The 24,399-nt window shown below is 44.4% G+C and overlaps 1 protein-coding gene across 6 annotated transcripts in view; it reads right to left on the bottom strand.

Annotated features, from left to right (window-relative positions):
- Positions 1–24,399, bottom strand: part of CROCC (ciliary rootlet coiled-coil, rootletin) — a 644,212-nt gene that overhangs the window by 441,987 nt on the left and 177,826 nt on the right. For all 6 annotated transcript variants that reach the window (XM_069611116.1, XM_069611117.1, XM_069611118.1 and 3 more), the window contains 2 exons: positions 14,858–14,941; positions 889–986 (listed from right to left, as the gene is read on the bottom strand). In XM_069611116.1, the coding sequence (XP_069467217.1) occupies positions 889–986; positions 14,858–14,941 (182 nt within the window). The remainder of the gene's footprint in view (positions 1–888; positions 987–14,857; positions 14,942–24,399) is intronic.

Genomic DNA, 24,399 nt, shown 5'->3' with positions numbered 1-24,399 from the left:
CCAAAGGGTCGAGTAAATGTTTTTGCAATTTCTCTCAAGGAGCTCCGCGTAAAGACGACCAATATCTGGGCGGAAAAAAACAATCTGAGGGACCTCGGCGTGTGAGGGATTGAGGGTACACTGCACGTCACTATAGGGATAGTGTTACAGACACGCCTTGTCGACGTCCCCTTTTCGACTACGAAAAACAAAATGCAATACTCCGCAGTGACCACTGGATGTCTGACTATGCACAGCATGTGATTCTAAGAAGATAAACAAACATCAGAAATAAACAATATTAATAGTGGAACGAGGAAGTTACTGGGATCTGACTGAGGGAGATATAATTGGAGGTACCTGGCTTTGCCTTTATAATGGTTGCTTTACAAGCTTTGAATGTCTGCTGAAATGTATTACATGTTTTTACTTATTTTATCTTGTATATGCTTTTATGATATTATGTTGTTTTCTCTTTCACATCGCACTTTGAAGGGATGCAAGCATCCCAAAATAAAATGTTATTGAAATGAATTAAAAAGAAATTCAAGTTAAAAAAAAAATGTCTCCAGTTTGATTTGGACCCAACAGGTGCCCCCACTCCTCAGCTCATTCATAATTTACAAATCATTATTTCACTCTGACAAAAAAAAAAACACTAAAAGGCTGTTAGGTTTATGTATAATTCTGTATGTGACTTTAACATAGGCACCCTCCTAGCTTCCTATTAGTCCTCGAAAGTATATCACTGCTAACACAGTGGTTCTGGGAGTCTGGTTGTAGCGGAGGTGTGTCATACATAGAGATCCTGGGAGGTTCAACAGTTTTTGGTGGGAGGAGTCGTGGTGGCCAACTGCCCCAAGTTGTAATTCAGTCCAATAGAGCACGGGTGCGGTCCTCCCTGCATACCTCTGCTGCTCCTCCTCCAATCGGATCAGCGCATTCTCCAGGTCATTGCTGTGCTCCTCCTCCTGGCGTAGGCGGGAATCACTGAGGTCCAGGTGGCTCTGCAAGGCGAGACAAAGCAAAGAGATGCTGCAGCAGAAGAGTTGAGAACAGTGTTCACCTGCTGTGTGTAACCCAAATGTATAGCAGAAACGCCTTACCTTCAGCCACTTTATTTACAAAGGAAGCAACAAAAGGTACTATGCATCTACTCATTTTAGCACATCAGTAAAATGCCCAATATACACTCACTCAACTTTGCAACTGAGTGCAAAGGCAGCTAGTCTTACATACAAATCTCTACATACACAATTTGCATATTTTCTTTTGCTGTGTTTCTGTAATGTTCATCTGCATGCATGGAATAGGAGAGTGTGCAGGGGTGGTGGCCTTAAGCTTAAACCTATCTGCTGGTATGTGCAGAACAGTGTGCGCGCGTGCGTGTTTGTGTGCGCACACGCGTGGGTATGTGCGCTCCCTTTGATGTCCCCCATAATGCCATTTGGTATGTCATTGTGAATCCCTTCTCTTATAATACGTATGTGCTCATGGGCTTTGCAACGGGAACGCGCAGAGTTAATCTGGTCATGATTTTCCACATCCTCTGAATTTCAAGGGTAAAGTTGCATTAAATATGCTCAACTTAACTGCACCTTAACTAAAGTGTTTTCAGTGAATTTCAAGGGTTTTGTTATGCCATTGCTATTTTTACAGGCCACTAGCCATGTCCACTGTGCGTGTTCCCCTAATATGTTTCTTTTTGACCCACTAGGTGGACATGGCCACTATACATGTCTTTCAAGCCCACTAGCCAGGGCATTCGGCCGTGGCCACTATGCATTTCTTTTATCAGCCCAGCCTTCGTCAGTGCCCACTGTATATTGTAAAACACTACTGGGCCACTAGGTATGGCCCCCACCTCACTGTAGCTGTACATTTCAATTTCTTTGCATGATTCAAAAAATGTTTTTAACTCTCTTTTGAAAAAACGTTTTCCCATAAACGCGCATATGGTGGCAAGGTACTACAAATAACCGCAGCTATCTATAGGCAACCGAAAATAACCACGGTTATCCATAAAAAGCACACACAAAAACACTTCCCTGCACTCACCAAGTGCCCCTCTCCTATTGACATGCCACCCCCGACTCCCCTTGGGTCATCTTTCCCTCGCTAGCCCTCTCCCATTTCCCCCCACCCAACACTCGTCGTTTTGTGTGACGCACTTTCATTCCCGATCACTTTTTCTTTTATAAATGTGGTTGTCCTGCTGAATAGCTGTGGTTATGTGGAAACGTTCAAGCTCTGAACTTGGTCCCCTGGCTCTCCCCCAACCCCATGCCAACTCCCCAATTTCACATGCTGTCCTCTTTCCCAGTGCCCACTTGTAGTCGGATGCCATTTCACCTTTTTTCCACCCTCCGAATGGCAATATTTTCCACTTTTCATTTTCAGCTAGCCGCGGTTATTCCCGTAATAACTGCAGTTATCTATTGTATCAGATTTTTCAAAATGACAGATTTCATTTCTGAAAAGCCTTTCTCTTGAAAAGCACCATGGGAGGTATAGCTATCATTTCGGAGGAAAGGGGCAGTCCCCAGTTTGCCAATTTTCAGCTATATCCATCATACGAGTCAAACGTTATTAGCAATTCATTTTTCGGGTTTCATATGTATCTCGATATTCAAATATAGTGCGGCGACCGACACATATATAATATATATATTGGCCAAGCACTGCACCTCCCCAGAGTGGTGAAGCTGTGTTTCCAGTTACTGCACTCTCACGTTTTCCTTGTATTTCATTACTGTCAGGCCAGCTCAGACTCAACAATCCAGGGTTACAGATGCCAGCTCTACAAACTCTGAACCACCAACCTTATATTTATAAGTCATGCACAATTGTGCAGGGAGCTGTGGATACACTGTTCTACTCTCCACCTACTCTGTTCTGAACAGCATTCATTAGATGGAAGCAGGTAGGGGTATCTGCTCTCTGGCCACAGGGCTGCATTAGGAAGCCTCACTGAACAGGCTGATGGAAGTCTAGCCTCTTTTTCAAAATCCCTTGGCCAGCCTACTCTGGCACAGAGGATCCCTGGACTTGCATCTCACAAAGCAGTCCCCGGCAAGGGACGCAACATCACCTGACAGGACAAGAGTTTCTCTCACAAGAAGGCTTGGCAAGTATACTTAGCCATCAGGACATTCACTAGCCCAGTGATGGCTGCATGTACAGTTTATACAGCAGGGTAGGTCCAACTCTCTGTAGGGTCTGCAAGGCGTAAGAGTAAATTAACCTGTACACTTCCATGGAGGGGCATAGGAGACACTTCATTTTCGGGGTTTGGTGAGGACAATAGCAGGTCTCAGTGTCGCAAGACTCAAGCCCCCATGAAACAATGTTATGTTTATTAAGAAAAACACAAATGTCAGTTTTGCAAACACATTTACAGCCCAAATATGTTAAAGTTTGGTCACTATTTACATCAAATCAGAGAAAGAAAATGGTCTTGACAATGGCACTTCATTTTGTCTTCTCTAGTCTCTGTCTCAGTCGTCGTCCATTAGGTTTTGCAGTATTTTTAAAGAAATCTATATATGCACATTTCTTTTTGCGTTGTTCAGTACATGTAGCAAATTAGTTAACCATTGTTTATATGTCTACCAGATTCTTGATCCATGATCTCAAATGTTGCTTAATTAAAAATGTTTTTTTGTATTTTAGGGAACAACTTTTCAGGAAACCAAGGGACAACTACTTTAGAGTAATTTTTTGCAACTAGTTGATTTGTTCATAACTGCACAGGAAAGACTATTACGCAACCAATTAGTTTGGCAAAATAACACCATTCACGTGCAGCCCAAAAATGAGCATTATGTGGTGAAGGGAGAGATTCTCATCTTGGTCAATGTGAACACAGCCATTTAACCCGAAATGGTGAGCAACTTAGTCTGGAAACTTGATGTTCCTCCAAAGACAAATATGTGGCTATTAGCTTGTGAAGTGGCAGAAACAGGGCCCAAAATGTGCACTAGCCGTTGGCGAGTAATAATGGACTCTTGGGGAGTAAGACATGGCATGCTGTGTGCATGTGGAGAATTGAGAGGGTGAGTGACTTTACAAATGGCTGGGAGCTTGAAAATTGAAATTTGTACCCCTGACAGTAGGTTACCTTTATTTCAAAGGATGATTATAATGCTGACTAATTATGCAGGACTCTGGGACAGCACTGGAAAAATAAAAAACCTTATCTGTTCATCCCCAGTCTAGCTCCTGAGCCATTCCTGCTTAAATAAACGCGGGGGGTGTCCGGGGGAGAAGCGGCGGGACAACGTATAGTTTCCTTGGTTTTTACACACGTCTGTGGACAAGCTCATGTCCTCACACTACCATCATTGCTCCTTGTGGTGATCCTTCAGATGTTGTCACTTCTCCCCAGGGGAGAACCCTGCTCCATTAAGCTAGGGAGGTGAGGTCGCTAACCAGTAGTGCCTATAGGGGTGGTAATATGCAAGAGGATCTCATGGAGAGGGACTCCTCTCCTGGGAATCAGGATGCAATTGGGAGGCACAGCCCCTTTAAACCCCAAACTGGTAGACTGAACTACCATGATAGCTTAGGTACTCAGATGAAGAAGCTCCCAAGAACGCTACAAGCGAGCGGGAGAAACACCAGAACAGTTCTAGTCAGTGAAATGGACATTACATCAAGGCAGCCCCTACTATATCAGGGCATCAGAAACAAACAAAGGTGGACGGGTACGGGGAAGGATACCGGAGAGAGTACTAGAGAGAGAGCCGGAGTGATCAGTTGAGGTGGAGAGAGAAATCAAGAATTAGAGAGAGATCGAAGTCGAGAGAACACCTGAAGGCAGGCCTGAGAAGCTCGAGCAAGAGACATGGAGGGTGTGGCGTAAGGGAACACACAAGGACATCTTGCATGCCAACTGGGTGTTGGTCATAGAGACAGCAGAAACGAAAAAAGGCATCCCCCATGGAGGAAAAACGTCAAACACAATACAACTGAAAGCTGGTGGCCAGTGGATGAGATGAAAGCCGAACAAGAGAAGGAGTGGCAGAAAACCCTGGTTGACCAGAAGGACATCATTCGTAAGAGGCAGAGAAAGCATCACAAGTGTTGGCCCTACAGAAGGACAGAGATTGGGTCATGGTGGCGTGACCTGCAGTACGTGGCCCGGGGGGTCCAACAACTGCGCCAAAACCACTAAACTTATCCGTTCGCGCAGCTACCTACACAGACCTGAACAGTATGCAGAGAGGTGGTCGCTGAACGATCTTTACAGGGAAGGAAGATAGAGTCCCTGGTCGGCTTCTGGCAACCAGCTGTACGGGGCGCAAGAAGCGAACCCCGACAAGAGTGGGAGAAGGCGATTGACTGTCATTCGAAAGCATCCTGATCCCAATGCAGGTAATGGGAGCTAACGAAAGTCTGGGAGGCAGTGGACACGCTGTAAGCAACTCTTAGGTATTCCATGAAACTCAAGGCAAAAAGGGAGAACAGTGAATAGTATGAACTGAGAACACTTACCTCAACAATTGACAAGATACGTTGTCCGGGAATCCAAGACAACAACTCCCTGAAACATCATAAAGGGGGGTTATCTTATCGATCTTTCAAAGAACAGCAAAGGGACCTAAAAGGGTTGGAGTACTGGATATAGTTTATGCTCTCCTTCTCTATCTGAACATCGAATAGCTGGGGAAACCGCGCTAAGGGAGAGAATCATTATACACACTCCAGAATCGGCTAGGGCAGGTCCACCAAGCAAACCCCAATTTTCTTATGTCAACACCACTGTTACTCATTGCTTATCAGTCAACACCAGATCCTGCCAACAGTCCCGTCTTTTCAGCTCATGACCTTAATTAACCTTGCCGTACTCAGAGATAAGAAGAAAACCGTCAAGATTGTCATTTCGAGTTTAAAAATACAGGAAAATAGAAAACCCGTTGGGACTGTAAACTATAAAGAAAGAGGGAAAACCTGAACCAATTTGTAATACAATTCCCAGTCTAGTTCCACAGGAGTGTGGTGCTGGAGAGTCGGAAGCGACTCCAGGGAACAGCTTCATCGTTCAAGTGGGGCGGATCGATAATTGTGCAAAAACCAGAAGATTGTGAAAACCTCAATAAGGGAGCAACAAATCTTTTTAAAGAATTGTGAAAGACATTGACGAACCAGCTAGGAGAAGAGAGTCATTCTCCTAGCCACACGAAAACCTTAGGAAACTGTTGGGTTACGGAGAACCTGGAACGTTGTGTAACTTTTGTTTTGAATAACCTGAGAGGCGTTTGGACGCTTTACATCCAGAAGAAGGGAGTCATTCTTCTAGATTACGAACAGTCGCTAGACTTTATGGCATTTTATTGACAAGGAAAGAATAGGCGCATTTGTGACCGGGACGGTGCATTTTTGTTTTGGATCGCACAATCTTCCGGACGAGCACCAGAGTTTCTTAAATTTAGTAAGGGACATCCCCTTAGAGTTAGGGATAGCTAGGTCTGGTTTTCATTTAATGATATGATGTATGATATGATATGATGATATGATATATGGCATTTGTAACGCGCCTATACACAAGCGTTTCAAGGCGCGACGAGGCAGGGAGGGGGAAACAAAGGGGGGGGGACAGACAACGATCCTACTAGGCCAGCTGTCATTCAGATTGCGCAAGTGCAAGGGTGGAGGGGAAGGGAAAAGTGCAAGGGGAAGGGAGAGGGGAAAAAGTGCAGTACAGTCAATAAAAGTCTATAGCAATCAGTATTGCACCACTTGGTCATTGTCTTCATTCCTTGTCGCCACATCCTCCTGCAGGTCAAGGCTGCCAACGCAAGACCCTCAGTACCAACTTCTATAGATATGCACAAGATCCACAAACACAGCCAGCAATTGTCCCCCACCTTCAACAGCTGCAACCCAGGCTTAAACTACTGGCAGGGAAACATCTAAACCTAGAGGGTGCTCAATTCTTTTCCCAATGCCTTTACATGTTATATAGCATTATATGCGTGATGGTCACAACATGTAATGTTATGTTGAAATGACTTGTAGTGCGTGTATAATTGCCATAAAGACTTCTGAATTACTAAATGAATTATTAAAAAGAAAGGTTGCTACTTGTCTTCGAAAGTACAAATGACAGAGATGGCAAGGGCAGGAAAAGCGCAGCCCCCATAACATAACAGTTAAGGCCAAAGTCAAGGCAGCTACTCATCATCTTTGCCGGACTCAGCCAGTTAATCCTGGAAGCCACTACCTCCTCCTGTGATCACTGGCACACTATCCCACCATTTTTCATCTTGTTAAGGTAAGCCTGATCTTGGATCCCTGATCTCGCACCTTTGTTACTCCTCTCCGAGTCTATAAAATGGCATCTCCCATCACAGGGATTTGCCCCCCCTTCCCTCTAATCTTCCTCCCTGCTGCGTCAATGCCTCTACTCCCCGACCTGGCCTTCAGAGCCCTATTCCCGCCATAATCGCAACACTGTTGCCACCGGCATCCCTTCTGCCAAATATATCCAGCCGCCCTGCTCCTCACACCAGCCGTTGAAGCCCATGATTATCCCCTCCTATTTTCCCACTTTACTCCCATCCCCTTTTCCTGTGTGCTCAATATGGATGCCCACAGGAGTTCTGACTCCGTCGCCTCGGTTGATCCTCTGGCACATACCATTTTTCTGCACCTTCATGCTCTGATGTGGAACCTTTGCGGTGGCAGAGTCAACTTCGAAACATTACTCCTAACTAACGCTCTGTCGCGCATGTAAAACACATTTACAGTTGCTGTAGGCCCTAGGCACTCTGGATGTGGCTTGGCTAGCGGCGGGTGATGGGGCCCTGCACCGTAAGACTCTCTATTTCTAACATGGCACCAACAGAGCCTCTACCAATGCTTGCATGCTCTCTTTATATACCTGTGGCTATCCAATGGAATCATGCACCTTAATAGTGCCTTATTGTGGTTCGAACAGCTCCAGCGCAACTCACCATGTATCCATTGTAATGAGGCTAAACCGGACCTTCTATTTTGACCCTATGCTTGTCTGCATGCCTTGCCAGTTGTGTACTCATACCCATTTCATCTAACATGCTTGCTTACATGCCCCTTGTACAATGAGGGGAGGCTTTGCCAGTTATGTATTCATATTCATACCTATTTTGCCTATATGCTGCTTACATGCCTGCAGTAACTCCCTCGCCACCGCACCATGAGGTGAGGCTTTGCCAGTTGTGTAGTCATACCTATTTTTTGTAGATTGTTCAGAAAACTTTGGATATAGACAACGAATTTGTGTTAAAAAATGAGACGAAGGAAATTGATGTAATATCAGAAGCTAGCACTAACAAGGAAATCCCAATATATGTAAGTAGGTACCGTATAAAAATAAACTTGAATAGGGCGAACCTGATGATGATCTGCTCTATAAAGCATTGATTTGCTGCTTTTTTCTTTCTGTTCCTTTTTTCTCTTTAGCTCCAACCAGCATAACTATACGTTAAAAATCCCTCCTGAAGATCCTTGCCAACACAAGCAAGGTGAAACACGTGCAGAGGGTGAACCTTATAACCCTCACAACTGAGAAACAATGTATTGAATCAACTGTGTAATAAATCAAATAAAATTTATATTTGGAGCGCAAAAGTGGAAGTCTGGTATTTTTCCAAGGAATTCATTCATGACATTGGGCAGCCGCAATGTCCCAAGCTCCACATGGAGCAAACAAATAGCACAATATCAGTGCAGTGACCTCTCACAAAACAGCATCAAGGTAGCTCGCAACAGCTGTTCAGGCTGAACGCACTCTCAACAATCTATTATATTAACAACAGCAGTAGCTGAGCACCAGGCAATATACCAAAATCTAAAACATTAGAATGGAACAACGCTTTAAACAAAGGGAACAGGAAGCAGAATATCTTTTTTCTGGCACACCTCCAATACAAAAACCTAGTGATGCATCCCAAATTAAATCACTTAAACAGGCATTTGAAAAACTGGAAGCCCTATCGAAGAAAGAACTCTCTCGCTGGTGGGAAATAACCACCATGGAAAAATATATAAATGTGGGAAGAATACCACGAGGACTCTGGATTTGCATCTTCCCATCGTTTGAAGAGGAAGATGTTGACGACCTCAGAGATTGGGAAGAACTTCTCAAAACAACATCAAAAGAGATGATCCATAGAATCATCATGTACACTACAAAAATACATGCTAAACTTCTTGAAGAGATAGAAGCAATCAAACAGATTATTGAATACCTAAATCTACCCGAAGCCACCTTCAAAAATTATCAAATCATGGATGAATATTTAAGCAATTATGAAAAAGAAATCAAATTAAAAAAACAACAGGCATTTCAACGTGACGAACTAGACTACAAATTTAAACGAGTATACACATTTCAAAACAAATTTAGAACACGAACAACAAGTAAAACACAATTTAGGAAATCAGCAGCTTCACAACATCCAACAAAACCACAAGAAACTACTTCGGAATCATCAGAGCCAGACAGTGGCATTGACAAATCTTTAGAATCACAGGAAGATGAAACCAGAACAGGAGACATTACCCCATACTCTTTTTTAGAGGAATTTCAGAAACACCGACAAGCAAGATCCTATCCATTGTACCAAAGTACACAACAATTAAGAAATCAACATATGCAGCAGGAAGACACAAATGGTGGCCAACCAAAAGGGGCAAGAGGGGGAGTAAAAGAAACAACAAGAGACAACTCAAGAGGAATGTGGACAAGATCAAAAAACTCAAATCAGAAAATAATTTAGTCCTCAATCTCTCAGACATGGAACTTACACAAGAACTTTCTTCAGCACTGAACAAAGGGTTGTCTTTTAGTCCAACCAATAAATTGGACTTTTTCTCAACATATGTGGATCTCTACAAATTCAGTAGACATTTGAAACTCAAAAAATTTTATGCAAACCTAGTAATTGACAAGAAAATTGGAATCCCAAAACCGCCAATATCGGAATTGACGATACAAGACACAGAACACACTGTTAATCTGCTCAACATAGGAGATATCGAAGAAAGACATACAATGGAAACATTCACAACAGATCTTGATATAGATACAGGACAAACAGCAACATCCAAACTTAAAACCAAATCCTCTTTTACACCACACACTACGATGGAAAATATAGTGGACATCTTCACACTGGCAGTAGAAAAAGATCTCAGAAAAGTCTATACTCAAAATCTAAGTATCACAAGGAAACAATTCAATCTCACAAAAGAACAAAGAGATGCAATTCAAGCCCTCAGCAAGAATAGTGACATCGTAACCAAAGAGGCCGATAAAGGCGGAAAAATAGTCCTGCTCAATACTAAGGACTACATCAAAATGGCGGAACAACATTTGAAAGACTCAACATGTTATAAAAAACTAAAAGACAATCCTCTACCTCAACTTATGACAGAATGGAATCAGATGATTACTGATTGGTATGAGATCGGCCTCCTATCTGATGATGAATTAGAATATCTAAAGCCCAAACATCCGGTACTTGCCACAATGTACTTTCTACCAAAAATACACAAAAATACCGCCAAGCAGACCAATCATCAATGGAATAGGTGCATTAACAGAACCCATCTCGGCATACATTGATCGGTTTCTTCAACCGTTGGCAGCCAACCTAGCATCATATATACAGGACACAAAACATATTATACAACAACTAGAACACATCGAATGAGAAGCCAACTATAGGCTAGTAACGTTTGATGTCACAAAATTATACACAAGCATACCAAATCTCAAAGGAATGGAAACTACAGAATACTTTCTGAAGGCAAGATCTATATCCTATTTAAATCAGAACAACATGATCTTGGAAATGCTCAATTTTGTTCTACAAAACAATATATTTCTTTTCAACAACATGATCTATCTACAATGCCAAGGCACAGCTATGGGCGCAAAATTTGCACCTCATATGCCAATCTGTACATGGGCAGCTTTGAACTCAAACATGCATGGTCACACAAAGCATTTACAGAAAACAATCAGATTATTTTTTGGGGCAGGTACAATTGACGATATACTAGTGATATGGAATGGTAACCAAAAATCTCTGCAAAACTATCAAAAACACCTCAACAACAACAATTATAATCTAAAACTTACTATGGAAGAAAGTCCAGACCGGATTCATTTTCTTGATTTAGAACTGTATATAGAAGACAACAAGATTCAAACTACTCTCTATACAAAAACTACTTCTGGCAATAGTATTTTACATGCCGACAGTAATCATCCACCACATACAATAAAAATATACCCTATGGAGAATTTACAAGAATTAAACGGAACTGTACCAAAGACAGTGAAATGTACAAACATTTGGAAACAGCAACGGACAAATTTCGAAAAAGAGGCTATCACGACAAACTTTTAAGAGAGTCACTAACAAAAGTTCAACAACGGAATCGCCAAGATCTTCTACATACAACAACACAACAAAAACAAGCAGACAAAAAAGCCAACAAAATAAGATTTGTTACTACCTTCAATTCAGACAACAAAATTCTAAGGAAAATCTTAAACAAACACTGGAATATGCTTACATTGGATGAAGAGTTGAAGGATCACATTGATGACCACTCTCTGATCACATATCGCAAAGCAAGAAATCTCAAACAAACTCTATGCCCATCGCATTTTACACAAGATTTATCAAAACAAGGACAAACACAATTATGGTCAACAGAGAAACTAGTAGGATTTTACAAGTGTGGACAATGTAACTATTGCAAATTTGCAGAAAATGGCAAAAAATCTATAACTTTACCCAATGGAAAAACGCATAATATAATGGACCTCATGAACTGCAACACGAGCAACATAGTATACACCATCATCTGTATATGCAATAAACAATACATAGGCAGCACAACAAGACCTCTTAAAATAAGGATTGCTGAACATTTACGCACAATCAGGAACAAAGACAATAGATACCCACTGGGAAAACACTTCGTAATGGAACACTCTGAAGAGAGTATGGATGCGATGAGATACTTTGGCATTGAACAAGTCAAGATGGGACAGAGAGGTGGCAATAAAGAAAAGAAACTTCGGCAACATGAAGCAAAATGGATTTGTTTAATGGACTGTTGCAACAAAGGTCTAAACACCGATACGGAAATGGGACACTTTTTGTAAAATATGTAAAATATGTCTAAACAAATTGCAAAAAATGTAACAAAATGCAAAATATTATGTCAATTTATAATTCATAGTGATAACTTCAAACCGGTTTCTCCAGAAGGTATAGACAGTTCCCTATGTTCGACTCAATGTAAACCGGCAGAGACTAAGTTTTCTCCCGATCCAAAATGGCGGTCGGAACAACTACGCGACACACGGTGCGTAGTGACGTCAGTTTGCGTCCACAGCGAGGTGACGTGATCATGTCGCGACGCCATGGACTCACCATAAAAAGCAGCGGCTCTCGAGGGGTGCAGCGGACAATCGTATCCGATGCACACCCTCGAAAGTGACCGCCAAGATGATCTAAGACCAAACAACACTTCCAGGTAAGCCCAATAACAGCAACCTAGCATATTCTAAATGGTAGAACTTATTTTTGTTAAAGAAGATGTTACTTTTCAACTGTAATAGGCAAACAGCCACGCTAACATCAACCACACATTTAAAAATTATATTTTTTTTTTGTAGATTGTTCAGAAAACTTTGGATATAGACAACGAATTTGTGTTAAAAAATGAGACGAGGAAGGAAATTGATGTAATATCAGAAGCTAGCACTAACAAGGAAATCCCAATATATGTAAGTAGGTACCGTATAAAAATAAACTTGAATAGGGCGAACCTGATGATGATCTGCTCTATAAAGCATTGATTTGCTGCTTTTTTCTTTCTGTTCCTTTTTTCTCTTTAGCTCCAACCAGCATAACTATACGTTAAAAATCCCTCCTGAAGATCCTTGCCAACACAAGCAAGGTGAAACACGTGTAGAGGGTGAACCTTATAACCCTCACAACTGAGAAACAATGTATTGAATCAACTGTGTAATCTATCAAATAAAATGTATATTTGGTGCGCAAATGTGGAAGTCTGGTATTTTTCCAAGGAATTCATTCATGACATTGGGCAGCCGCAATGTCCCAAGCTCCACATGCAGCAAACAAATAGCACAATATCAGTGCAGTGACCTCTCACAAAACAGCATCAAGGTAGCTCGCAACAGCTGTTCAGGCTGAACGCACTCTCAACAATCTATTTTGACTAATATGTTGAGTACCTGGGGTTCCCTACAACCATCACTCTAATCTTTATACATATTCCTGCACTTTAAGAACTGTACTATGCACTTTCTGTTACTAGCGCCCAGGTGCCTGAGGGTTAGGTAAGCTGAAATAAATGCAAAAAACAAATAACACCTTTTAATATTTTACTAGTACAGATACTAAAGTTCCCCTACACCGCAAATTACAACGGTGATAGGGAAGGAATTTTCACTCAAGAAAATGAAGGCAGCTCCACAGGTAGAAAGCGATCAACTATCGTCAGGACTTTGAAGGCTATCTAGTGACAGACTGGAGCCAGTGTAAGGAGCACAGAATCAGAGATGCATGATTTCTGTGCATCAAAATTCTGGCCGCTGCATTTTGAACATGCTTGATGCAGTGAAGGAGATGTGTGCCTAGTCCACTTTAGATGTGGAAACTGCCAGCAGTGCTCGAGTACAATGAAGGAAGGACAGTGGTAGCAGTTTGAGAAAGATGAAACTGGTGTTAGTCACCACATTAATTTGAGGAGCTACACATAAAGAGTGGGCCATCATGTAGTTTCAGATTTTTTAAGAAGCAGCTTGCCAGGAAGAAAGGTTTGTTAAATGGCTTGTTTAGAGGCAGGTACCACAGACTCCTCGCCGTGCAAGGAAGACTAAGGTTGCACAGGAAATGTTCACTAGGGTTAGTCTAGATCAGATTCCATTAGAGTTGAGGCTCCAATTACTGTGGAGGTAGTTTTCATCAACTCACCCAAAGTGTAGAGTGTATCAAAGAGGAGTTTCATCACACCAGGTCTGCCAGGTACACCTCCAATTTCAAACCCCATAATTGCAAATATCTCCACTACCCCCTGCCCTAGGCTGCCATTCACCTGCCCAGTGTAACTCCCACAAGATACAACTTAACTTTCTTGCACACAATGTTGCTAGATGTCATTTCCATTTCTCAACGCACAGTGCAATATCGCTGCCTTAATTCTGCATCCCCCAAATAAATTCATAACCTAGTGTACCACATACATGCGTCAATTGTATAACCCAGTGTGCCACATACCAGTCTCAAATCTACGCCTGAGGGACTCAGACAATTATACATCTACGTGATGCAGAATAATCTACACTACACCCATGGGACAGAGAAAATTCTACACGCGGGGACCCTACTAACAGATGAAAGGACCATCTTTAATGCATATTCTCTGCGGAAAGAAGCATTATGACAACAGGACAAATCTGGCAGTAGGAGAGAGGTAGTAGGCCTAGAAACAGTGTGAAGAAGAGGTTCTTGTTCTGTACTGTGGAGAGACAAGCAGATATCATTAGTCTCACTTAGTGAGTGCATAGCGGAACCTGTTCTGAGGTTTGCCATCACACTGCACACTCCTGTGAGTGACCCCACAAGGGCATGATCATTGGGCATGAGCTGCTGGGTTTGTTGGAAGTCATGTTGCTACCTTCTCCCACTGTGCAACAGCATGAGGAAATGATAACACTGGCATGAAGCATTTAGTGACCAGTGGGAAACAGACAGGCTACCTGCTAGCGTTTAGCCGCAGGCAGAAACTAGGCAAACTCACAGTCAACGTTCAAGGGCAGGTTACATATGGGGAAACTCACCGTCAGCTTCTCATGCTCCAGTTCTGAGGATCGCTCGAGCAGCTGCTGTTCCACCTCCCCACATTTCTTCTTGTATTGGATCACCTGTAAAGACACACACAGATGCTGGGTCAGAGCATACAGGGGAAAGAGGGAGGATGCCTGCCACAAAGAGGGTGTCCCATTTATCAGCAAGTACCATCTTTTCAGTAGCCAACTCCTATCAACGAGTGATTCCAGAAAAACATCTCTATGTACTTACTGTGCTCTAGTTTTAATAAAAACTTTAAGAATAAAGAGAAAAACAACCTGAAATATTATAAATGACATAATAAAAAATAACAAAGGTTATTTTAAGGTTAGTTAACAAGAAATCCTAAAACCTTCACCCAACATGGGAGTGCATTTTACTAGAAGATTCAGTCATTGCAGAAATTAATATTTGCCGACCCAACACATAATATGTTGCCAAATATACACCAAGTATAGCATCTGTACGCTTAAACATAGCTGCTCTAGTTTGTAAAGTAGCTTCACATTCAACAGTAAACGTTTTAATGTTTGCATCTTTTAAGAAGTTAAACACATGCTACACGTGCAGGACTTTCCACCTAAACTATGCTGGGGACCCATGACTTCTAGGGTAGGGAAAAAAATGAAATAAAAACGCATAAAGATCTTTATACGTATGTACGGCCGAGCAAAACCTGGCCTATATAGAAAGCTTATATATTTTCAAGAAGTGTTTCGAAATAGCAACTGGGTTTTGCTGCCAATCCAATAAGTCAAAAAGTATATTTTTCATTAATCTTACATTGTCCAATTTGCGTCTACATTTACTGCCAGGTCAATTATAAAGGTTTCACATTAAAACATGAAAGATGTACCAGAAGGGGAGGTCTTACTATTATTGGAAATGGGATTGCCATCAGCATACAAGGGGAGACCATCTGCCGTTCTGGTTTTCAAACAGAGATATTTTGCTCCATTTCACTAGTGTAACAAGTGAGGTCAAGCCCAATTCCAGCCAAAGATACCTTAGGGAAGGATGGTGGAAGATACTGAAGCGCCTTCCAAATACAGCCCTCTAAAACTGTAAACCAGTTCCAATTTAATATGTTGCAAAGCTCTAATCCATATATCAGGCACAGGGCGCAGTCGTACTAAACAGGGAACAATGAGAAGCCTCCAGACAATGATTGGATGTCTGTGTTTTTTAACTATAGGAATAAGGTATAAGTATTCAGGGAAAAGAAGCTTCCAATTCATTGAATTAAGACAAATTAACAAGGTTCTTGACCTCGTCTACATGTTTTCCTAACCTGTTCCAGTAAAAAGACACTTTCTGCTAATTTCTTTTAAATCAAATGATTTTTGATTATAGATGTGATTTTTGATTTTAGATGTGATCAGATGGTTTGATTCTACATACGTTTCAATGGCTTTCAAGCTATGTTGTAAGCCAATGGGCCCGAGATGAAATATGGTAATGTCATCTGTGTATGTCATCGCAAGTAGTTTTAGAGTAATCGGCTTTGGAGTAACATGTTTTACTGATGCTACGGAAACTTACATAATCTGATATAAAAAAGATTTTATTGGCAGAGGGCAAAAAGGCACCAATGTTTTAATCCCCCATTTGGCTATGTATGGAGCTTAGTTTTGGAAACTGAATCCTCAAGCAATGGGGGACATATTCCAGTATTTGGGACTGGGAAGGCGTTGGATTCTTTAGGCAAGTGAGTGCCCTATGTCTCACTCCATAATATATAACAAGACAAGAGCTGCCCGTTTAATTACCCCCTGTAAGATTGGTGAAATTTGAATCATGTACTTACCTACCATCAGGTGGCATTTTGGAAGTAGATTTCCACGACAGATCAGGCCTTCAGATTGGATATCTTACAAGAACAGGCAAATGGGTTCCCAGACTAAGGGTGGTCCCTGTATGCTTTACCCTCAACCCTAACGGGGACTCCCACCCCCCCATAGCCCAGGCTCTCTACTCACAAATGTCATGACACAGAACAGGTGCACTACTGCCAGGGTATCGCTGTCTGCACTGTCCAAAGCTTGAGGGGGCGGGGGGTGCGAAGGGCGGAAGCCTGATTTCTGACTCCCTCAGGGACTTCTTAGATGACCTGGATGGGTGGTCGATTACCCTGGTAGGCCTTTCCTCCTGATGATAGTCTTCAATTTGTAACCTTAATCTCCTCTTACCACACCTGTCCCCACTCTTCTACACCCTCACCTCCCATCATCACTACTCCTGTCTTTACTCTCCTCTACCATCATGTCTCTCTTTCTCTACTCTACAATCCCTTCTTACCTATCTGCTCACCCCATCCCATCACCACTCCCTCCTAACTCTCCCGATATTATCTAACTCTCACACTGACTCATTTCCATCAGGATTTTCTATCACTGCCTCAATCCCAAAAACTTACCTTCACTCTCTCAAAAACACACCGATACTCTCCTCCAAGCCCCCGCCCCCACCTGCTGCACACTTCTCCCTGGTCTCCTAGTCCTCCGTCACCTCCTCAGACCTCACCCAAACAACTTTCACTACCAATTAACAATGCTATCCTTTTATAGCCCTTTCCTTCCCGATTAGAATGTTCACTCCGATCCCATTGGATACTCAAATCAGTTGCTACCCTTGGTCAATCTCTTTCGGTCTACCCCAACTCCTCCATTCTCCTTCCTTTTTTGGGATGCAATGTCCCCTGGAAGTATTCATAAGGTCCTTTAGCGCCACTCCCTTCTCATGTCTCGATTTTTGTTCAGCCTGCAATGCAGTCTCCTGCATTGTCCACCCTACGGTTATTCTCTATACGTGGTAAGTCACTGTTAAAACTGTGTTTTAGGCATGTTCCTGGTTCTCCCCATTCCTGCATGGTCCCTTACTAGATCCAGCTTCACCGCTGCTGCCCCACTGCTTCCCTGTAGTCAGTCTACAGCTTGTGAGATAGATGTTGGGTCGCCCGTTCAGCTCCTGAATAGGGAAGCATAATCAATTTTCATATGGGGAACCATTTCTTTTTTTTCCTGTTCAGGGTCTCGTCCGTTGGCCCAGGTGCTTTGTGGTATTTATAGTCCTTGGTGTCTGTTTCTGGGCTGTGCTGCTTCCTGGGATCCATGATTCATCCAAGGAATCCTAGAAGGCTGGTGTATGCTGTCATTTGTAGTCCCTCACATCGATATAGTAGGTCGTTCTGATCACCATGTCCCTGGGAAATGTGGGAGGACCAGTGAGGGAGGATCATCTGGATGGGGGGGGCTTGGGGAGTGGGACACTGTCGGGTGAGACGCGGTACCCCCTTCTTTCAACACCTTTTCCCCATCCTACCACGTAGGATATTCCAAAACACTGCCCCGCCTCCCTTTCCGACACAAACACTTTTGCACAACATGAAATACAATGGACTCACACCAGAGCCGTTTACCTGAAATGTCCCAATACAAGAGTTACACAGTCAGGCAATTGAACAGAATCACACACAGCTGACGGTCCTTTCCCTTCCCCACAGGGATAAAAGCCAACTCAGCACGGCAGTTCAAGAGGCGTAGAAAGACGGTGCATACCCAGAGGGTGACACGGAGAGAAGCAACTTTGCCCTTTCCAGCCAAGGCCCATGAAACCTCTGCAGAAGGAATTGTAAGACTGTGAACAAGAGCCAGCGTGTGGTGCAGCAGATGTCTACGGTACACGAGACCCGCGTCCGCTGATAAGCAATCCACGGAGAGATGCAGGCCTCTGTGGTACCAACCTTGACTCGAAGGAGAAGAAAGCCAAGCTGTTCATCACAGCTGGTGAGTCGAGGGAAGAGTTGATAAGAAACTGAACTGTGTTGAGCAAAAAGTAACCAACGGCTAATTTGAATTGTGAAAGGTTTAAAGTAACTATGGATGAAAGAGGGGGGAAAGCCATCAACAGAGGAGTCCGGCACCATGTGGGTGCTCACGCTGGAAACTTTGAGCGATTATCTGATGGTAGAAACTACCGTAACCAGAAGCCCTTGGAAAGAGGTGAAAAGAGGTCAAAGTGGTCATACAGGGGTCCTGTAAAATCCCCTGTACCATCGAAAGTCTTTGACCGACAGATGATTGCGCTAAGGGAAATGAATCCCACTTGGTGAAATGAGCGCATGAACGTTGTGCTGTAAAAGTTGGCAAGAGTGAACCCGGCAGAGGGAAGCCGACAGAAAGGGGCGAAGCCTGAAGAATTGTTTGAAAAGACATTACGACTCGTCAAAGTAAGAAAAGCCACAGTGAACCCGAAAGAGGGAGACTGACGTCTGAAAGGGGTCTGAACCCGAACGAGGGAGATTCAGGGGTTATCGCCCAAAGTTCATTGGAAAAGGAACTGTTTAGTTGATTTGTTGAATACGGTGCAATAAATGTCGAATCCCCCATCACAGTATTTAAAATTGATGTACGTTCTGTTGGCATGTGATTTATGAGTACCAATGTTCCCAGTATGGCAGTGGCATACAGTTCTAGGGATTGTTTCAGTGATGTGGCACAAATATATATGTATTCACTTTGCATTTTGTGTCCTATCTCGCACACAGTTTAAAGATAGATACATACGTGATTTGCTGTGGCTAATGCTCATGTGTACTTTTGGTGACCTGGCATCTCAAGTATCAGAATATTTCTTATGTTCCCCATCAAGAAATGCCAGTCAAGTCATTAGATTTGTATTACATTTGTACCAGATAATGAGCAGTAAATGGCATTTACCCTATTTACAAAAAAATACAAAGCAATCATGGGGGTTGGAGAACCCCCCGCCCAGAACTCACAGATGTAGATTCTGGCTCAATCGCTCTCACGGAGGGCTCACTGAAAAACCCACCCTCCAACTACTCGAACTCTGTCCTAACTCGCCTTACCCTTTCCCCACTGCCCGTCACTACCTATCACCCCCACAGCAGGCCCAACCCGCCCACACCTCCCCTCCCCTCACTCTCCCGAGCCAAATCACTCTCACTCACCATCAGCCTCACTCCTCCTTCCCCTCACACACACTCACCCACCACCTCCTCACCCTAGACCCCAAGACATCCCCCATCCACCCCCTCCCGTTAGCATGGCATGGCTTGCTCTCTCCAGATCCTCGCCTCATCCCATCTCCCCTTTGATCCCCTTACCCTCTCACACACCTGCACCAAAACGCTCAGAACTCAAAAATAAGGACCCTCCCTCACCCAAACCCTTTGTGCCTCTCCTCCCCTACATCTGTTCTCCATCCCATCCGCCCACTGCCCAGCCGTCAGGAACTCTCTGCTACCAACTCCCAGATTGTCCCTCTTCAGACATAATCCCACACCTACCCCCTCCTCATCTCCATCTCCCACCAGATATGCGACCAACCCACCGTTCAGTCAATTCCCACCCACGGCACCAACACCACTCACTGCCCACCCACGTTCCTCCCATTCAACTCCCTCCTTCGCATACAAAGCAGCCACTGCACGCTCTCGCTTCCACAAATCTGCACCCCTCTCCCCTCCAAATCATCATTACTGAAGACTCAAGACTGACCAGCCTCTCCCACCAACCACCCACCCGCTGTCGCTGACTCCCCCCACCAACCAGCCAGGCCTCTCTGTGGCCAAAAACCGTCACAGCATTTTCGAACTTCTCTCCACAGAAAACCCTGATCTCATCTTCATCACTGAAACAGGGTTCAGAGACTACTTTAAATCAGTCGCACACAAGGCTTTCCCTCTCAACCCCCAAAACCGAGCCACCAGGGGTGGCGGAATTGCCATCCTCCACAAATCCAAGTTATCCACATCTCTCATAGAAACCCATCCATCCACAGCTAACTACGAATCCCTTCTGATCAGACTCTCCCTCTCGGCCACTTCCTCACATACTTTCCTACTCATCTACAGGCCGCCGGGATACAACAGACCTTTTGCAAACATTCTCTGTGACTCACTAGCTACCATCCTGGTCAACCATCCGACACTCGCCCTACTCAGCGACTTAAACATCTGGTTTGATAACCCCACCAACCCCATGACCCAACCCTTGGTCGACAGCCTAGAGGCACTCAACCTCTGTGGGCACTCTACTGGTCCCACCCATTCCAAAGCCACACACTTGATGCAATGCTCCGCTCCACTGACCTCGTCTCGGTGTCCACACCCAAACCCCTCATCTAGACTGATCACTCAGCCCTACCCTTCTCTATCCACATACCTACTCCAACACCCCTCGTTCACCCGACCTCATCTGAAGACCACAAATGCTAGAACTTGGTCAAGGTACTACCTGACCTCGCTGAAGCCCTGCTACACTCGCTCCCACCCACAGAGACCTCTACCTATTGAATCGTTTGATTCTTGGCTCAATGACTCACTCATCCCTCTCACCCCTTCAGAACCCGGCCGCACCCGCAAAGAACCAATCCCCAAATGGTTCACACCCCACCTGAAGACTGTCAAAGCCCACAATCGCTCCCTCGAGCACAAATGGAGAGCAACAAGGACTCCCTGTAGCAAATCCCTATTCGCTCAACATCATAACTACAAGACCGAGATCCGAAAGGCCAAAAAGACCTACTATAATAAAAGAATCCTAAACTGCCACAACAGAAGTAAAGAGCTCCACAGGGTCATCTTAGAATTTGTGAAGCCCACTTGCACCAATTCCCTTACCACGTCCACACAAGCGATCTGCGAGACTCCCTCTCCCATCATTTCTACAAAACAGCACTTGACAGGACAGCCACCCTCAATACCAAACTCTCCAACATCTCCCACTACGAACTCCTCCCGCTATGGATGCCCCCCCCCCACCCCCACCGGACCGCCAACTTTCAAATCCTTCAAGCCGATCTTGAGCTTGAATTCCAAGGGTAAGTCCAGCAGAAGCTGCCCCGGATCGCCCTTGACCCCTGCCCGGCCCCCCTCCTCAAATAATGCTTCTCCTCCACTTGTGCTGGAGAACAAGCGAGGTCCATACTCATCGACTCCTTCACCTCAGGCTCCTTCCCAGATCCCCTTCAAAGTTGCGCACGTCAAACCCCTTCTAAAAAAAGGCAGGCCTCGACCCCCTCAAGCCATCCAACTACAGGCCACTCCAAGACAAGATTCCTAGCGAAACTCATCGACCGCTCTGCCTATTCTCAACTCAACATTTTTGCTGAATCCAACGGCCTACTAGACCCCGCACAGTCTGGTTTCCGACACCGACATGGAACGGAAACCACACTGATCTCAATCTGGGACGACCTCAAAGTCACAGTCGACTATGAATGTTGCGCCGCTCTTATTCTCCACGATCTCTCTGCAGCCTTTGACACCATTAACCCCTCAACCAACTCCACTCCCTTGGAATCAGAGACCTGGCTCTCTCTTGGATTGCCTCATTCCTTAGCAAAAGAAAACAAGTCATTACCCTTCCCCCTTTCATATCCCCACTCGCCCAGTGAGCACCAGCGTACCCCAAGGCGCTTGCCTCTCTGCGCTCCTGTTCAACCTTTACATGACCCAACTGCCAGGGATCATCCGCTCTCACAACCTCACCTGCTACAATTACGCTGACAACACCCAAATTATTCAGAGAATCTCCAAAATAAACTCTGGTTACCCCCCTAACCCCACCGACCTAGCAGCTTGCCTCAGTGATATCGACCAATGGATGACTAGAAACCACCTCCTTCTCAACCCGGGGAAAACTGAAATCATGCTATGTGGCAACACTGCTCTACTCCCTCAACCACTCCCCTGGCCACCCTCCCTCTGCACCCCCAAACCCCCCCAACCACCACCACAGTCAAAAACATATTGGACTCGGGCCTAACCCTGTCCCACCAGATCAATAACGTATCCAAATCCTGTTACTAACACCTCAGGCTGCTGAGACGCATCTTCCATGATCTCTCCTTCCCCAATAGATTGAGCTCTATTATGTCAATTGTCATGCCCAGACTAGACTATGCAAACTCCATGTACCTAGGCGCTCTGTCAAACCAACTCAATAAACCCCAAAGAGTCCAAAGCGCAGCTGCTAAACTCCTTCTCCGCACCCTTGGCTGGCTTCCCAATAGTCGAAGAGCCACTTTCAAAATCCTATAATACACACTGAGCAGTGCACAAGTCTGGCCCAAAATACCTCCCAAAGTAGACAATAAACTACCGCACATTTCGCACCCGGAGGTCAAACACAGCCCTCCTACTAATAATCCCAGCCTCCAACTCAGCTAGACTGGGAGGGACAGCCTTCTCAACCGTGGCACCAACTGTATGCAAATTACTACCTCCCTGTATCCATCACACTCAGGATTACATGACCTTCCGTAAAGCAGTAAGAACATGGCTCTTTCCAAATCCATGACTGATCCACTGAAAGGCCACAATCCAACTGCCAATGAGCAAAGTCCATTGAGAACAAGAACAAGTACCAACCCGAAACATAACATGTGACACATGGAATACCACTAACGAACAAGTTACTTTCTTACCTGGTAACGTTCTTTCGATGGGATGGTCCGACGACGTATTTTATATCTATGACAATAATCACCACAGCTGTGCTGCTTCGGAAAATCTTTCAGCGTCTGCGTCCTGCGTCGATGACGTCGATACGCTGTCCTCGACGGCCTCCGTCGAGCCAACGTCACCGGATGTTATAAGTAGGGCGCACGACGCCCGTAGCCTCAGTTATAGTTTTTTCCCCAGAACGTGTGGCACCAATCTTCTGCCAGTATGACCACAGAAAGCCTTGCGGAAACGTAAGCTGCAATCGCATAAGAAATTCTGTAGCAGGGCAGGTACGGAAGCGATATGCAATACGTTGTCGGACCATCTCATCGAAAGAACATTACCAGGTAAGAAAGTAACTTTTTCTTCGAGGGGATTGGGTCCTCCGACGTATTCCGTATATATGACAGACTCCCAAAGCAGTACCAACATATGGAGGAGGGAAAAGAATTTAGAATATAGAAATTTAGAATGTCCAATTAAATTGCAGAGTAAAGGACCACCTTGCCAAAGGCCAGATCCTGCCCATGGATAGAATCTAGGGAGTAGTGTCTTACAAAAGTATGGACCGAAGCCCATGTGGCTGCATCACAGATCTTACGAATAGGAACACCCCTCTACAGGGCAGTAGAGGCCGCCATACCCCTAGTAGAATGGGCCCGTAAGCCTACCGGAGGGTCCTTACCCGCCAAGCGGTAACATTCAGAAATTGCCAAGATAATCCATCTAGACAAAGTCTGCTTAGTAACAGATTGTCCCAAACGCCTTCCAGCGTAACCTATAAAGAGCTGATCGTCCACTCTGACCCGGGACATGCGTGAAATGTAGATACTTAAAGGTCTCCTAGGATCCTACCTATGGAGCCTCTCCTCTTCCTTACCAGGATGCGGAGGAGGATAAAATGCCAGAAGAATGACCTTCTGGCTTAAATGAAATTCCGAGACAACCTTCGGAAGAAAGGAAGGACGAACTCTAAGGACAACCCTGTCCTTATGAAACAGAGTCTAGATGCTGCGAGACCTCATCTCACTGGGTGCTGCTGTAGCTGGCAAACAAGGC

The sequence above is a fragment of the Ambystoma mexicanum genome, chromosome 8 (assembly GCF_040938575.1).
Source record: "Ambystoma mexicanum isolate Mex_15411 chromosome 8, UKY_AmexF1_1, whole genome shotgun sequence".
Classification (NCBI taxonomy): Eukaryota; Metazoa; Chordata; class Amphibia; order Caudata; family Ambystomatidae; genus Ambystoma; species Ambystoma mexicanum.
Note: the sequence above shows the minus strand (reverse complement) of the source record. Positions and strands in the feature narration are given on the sequence as shown.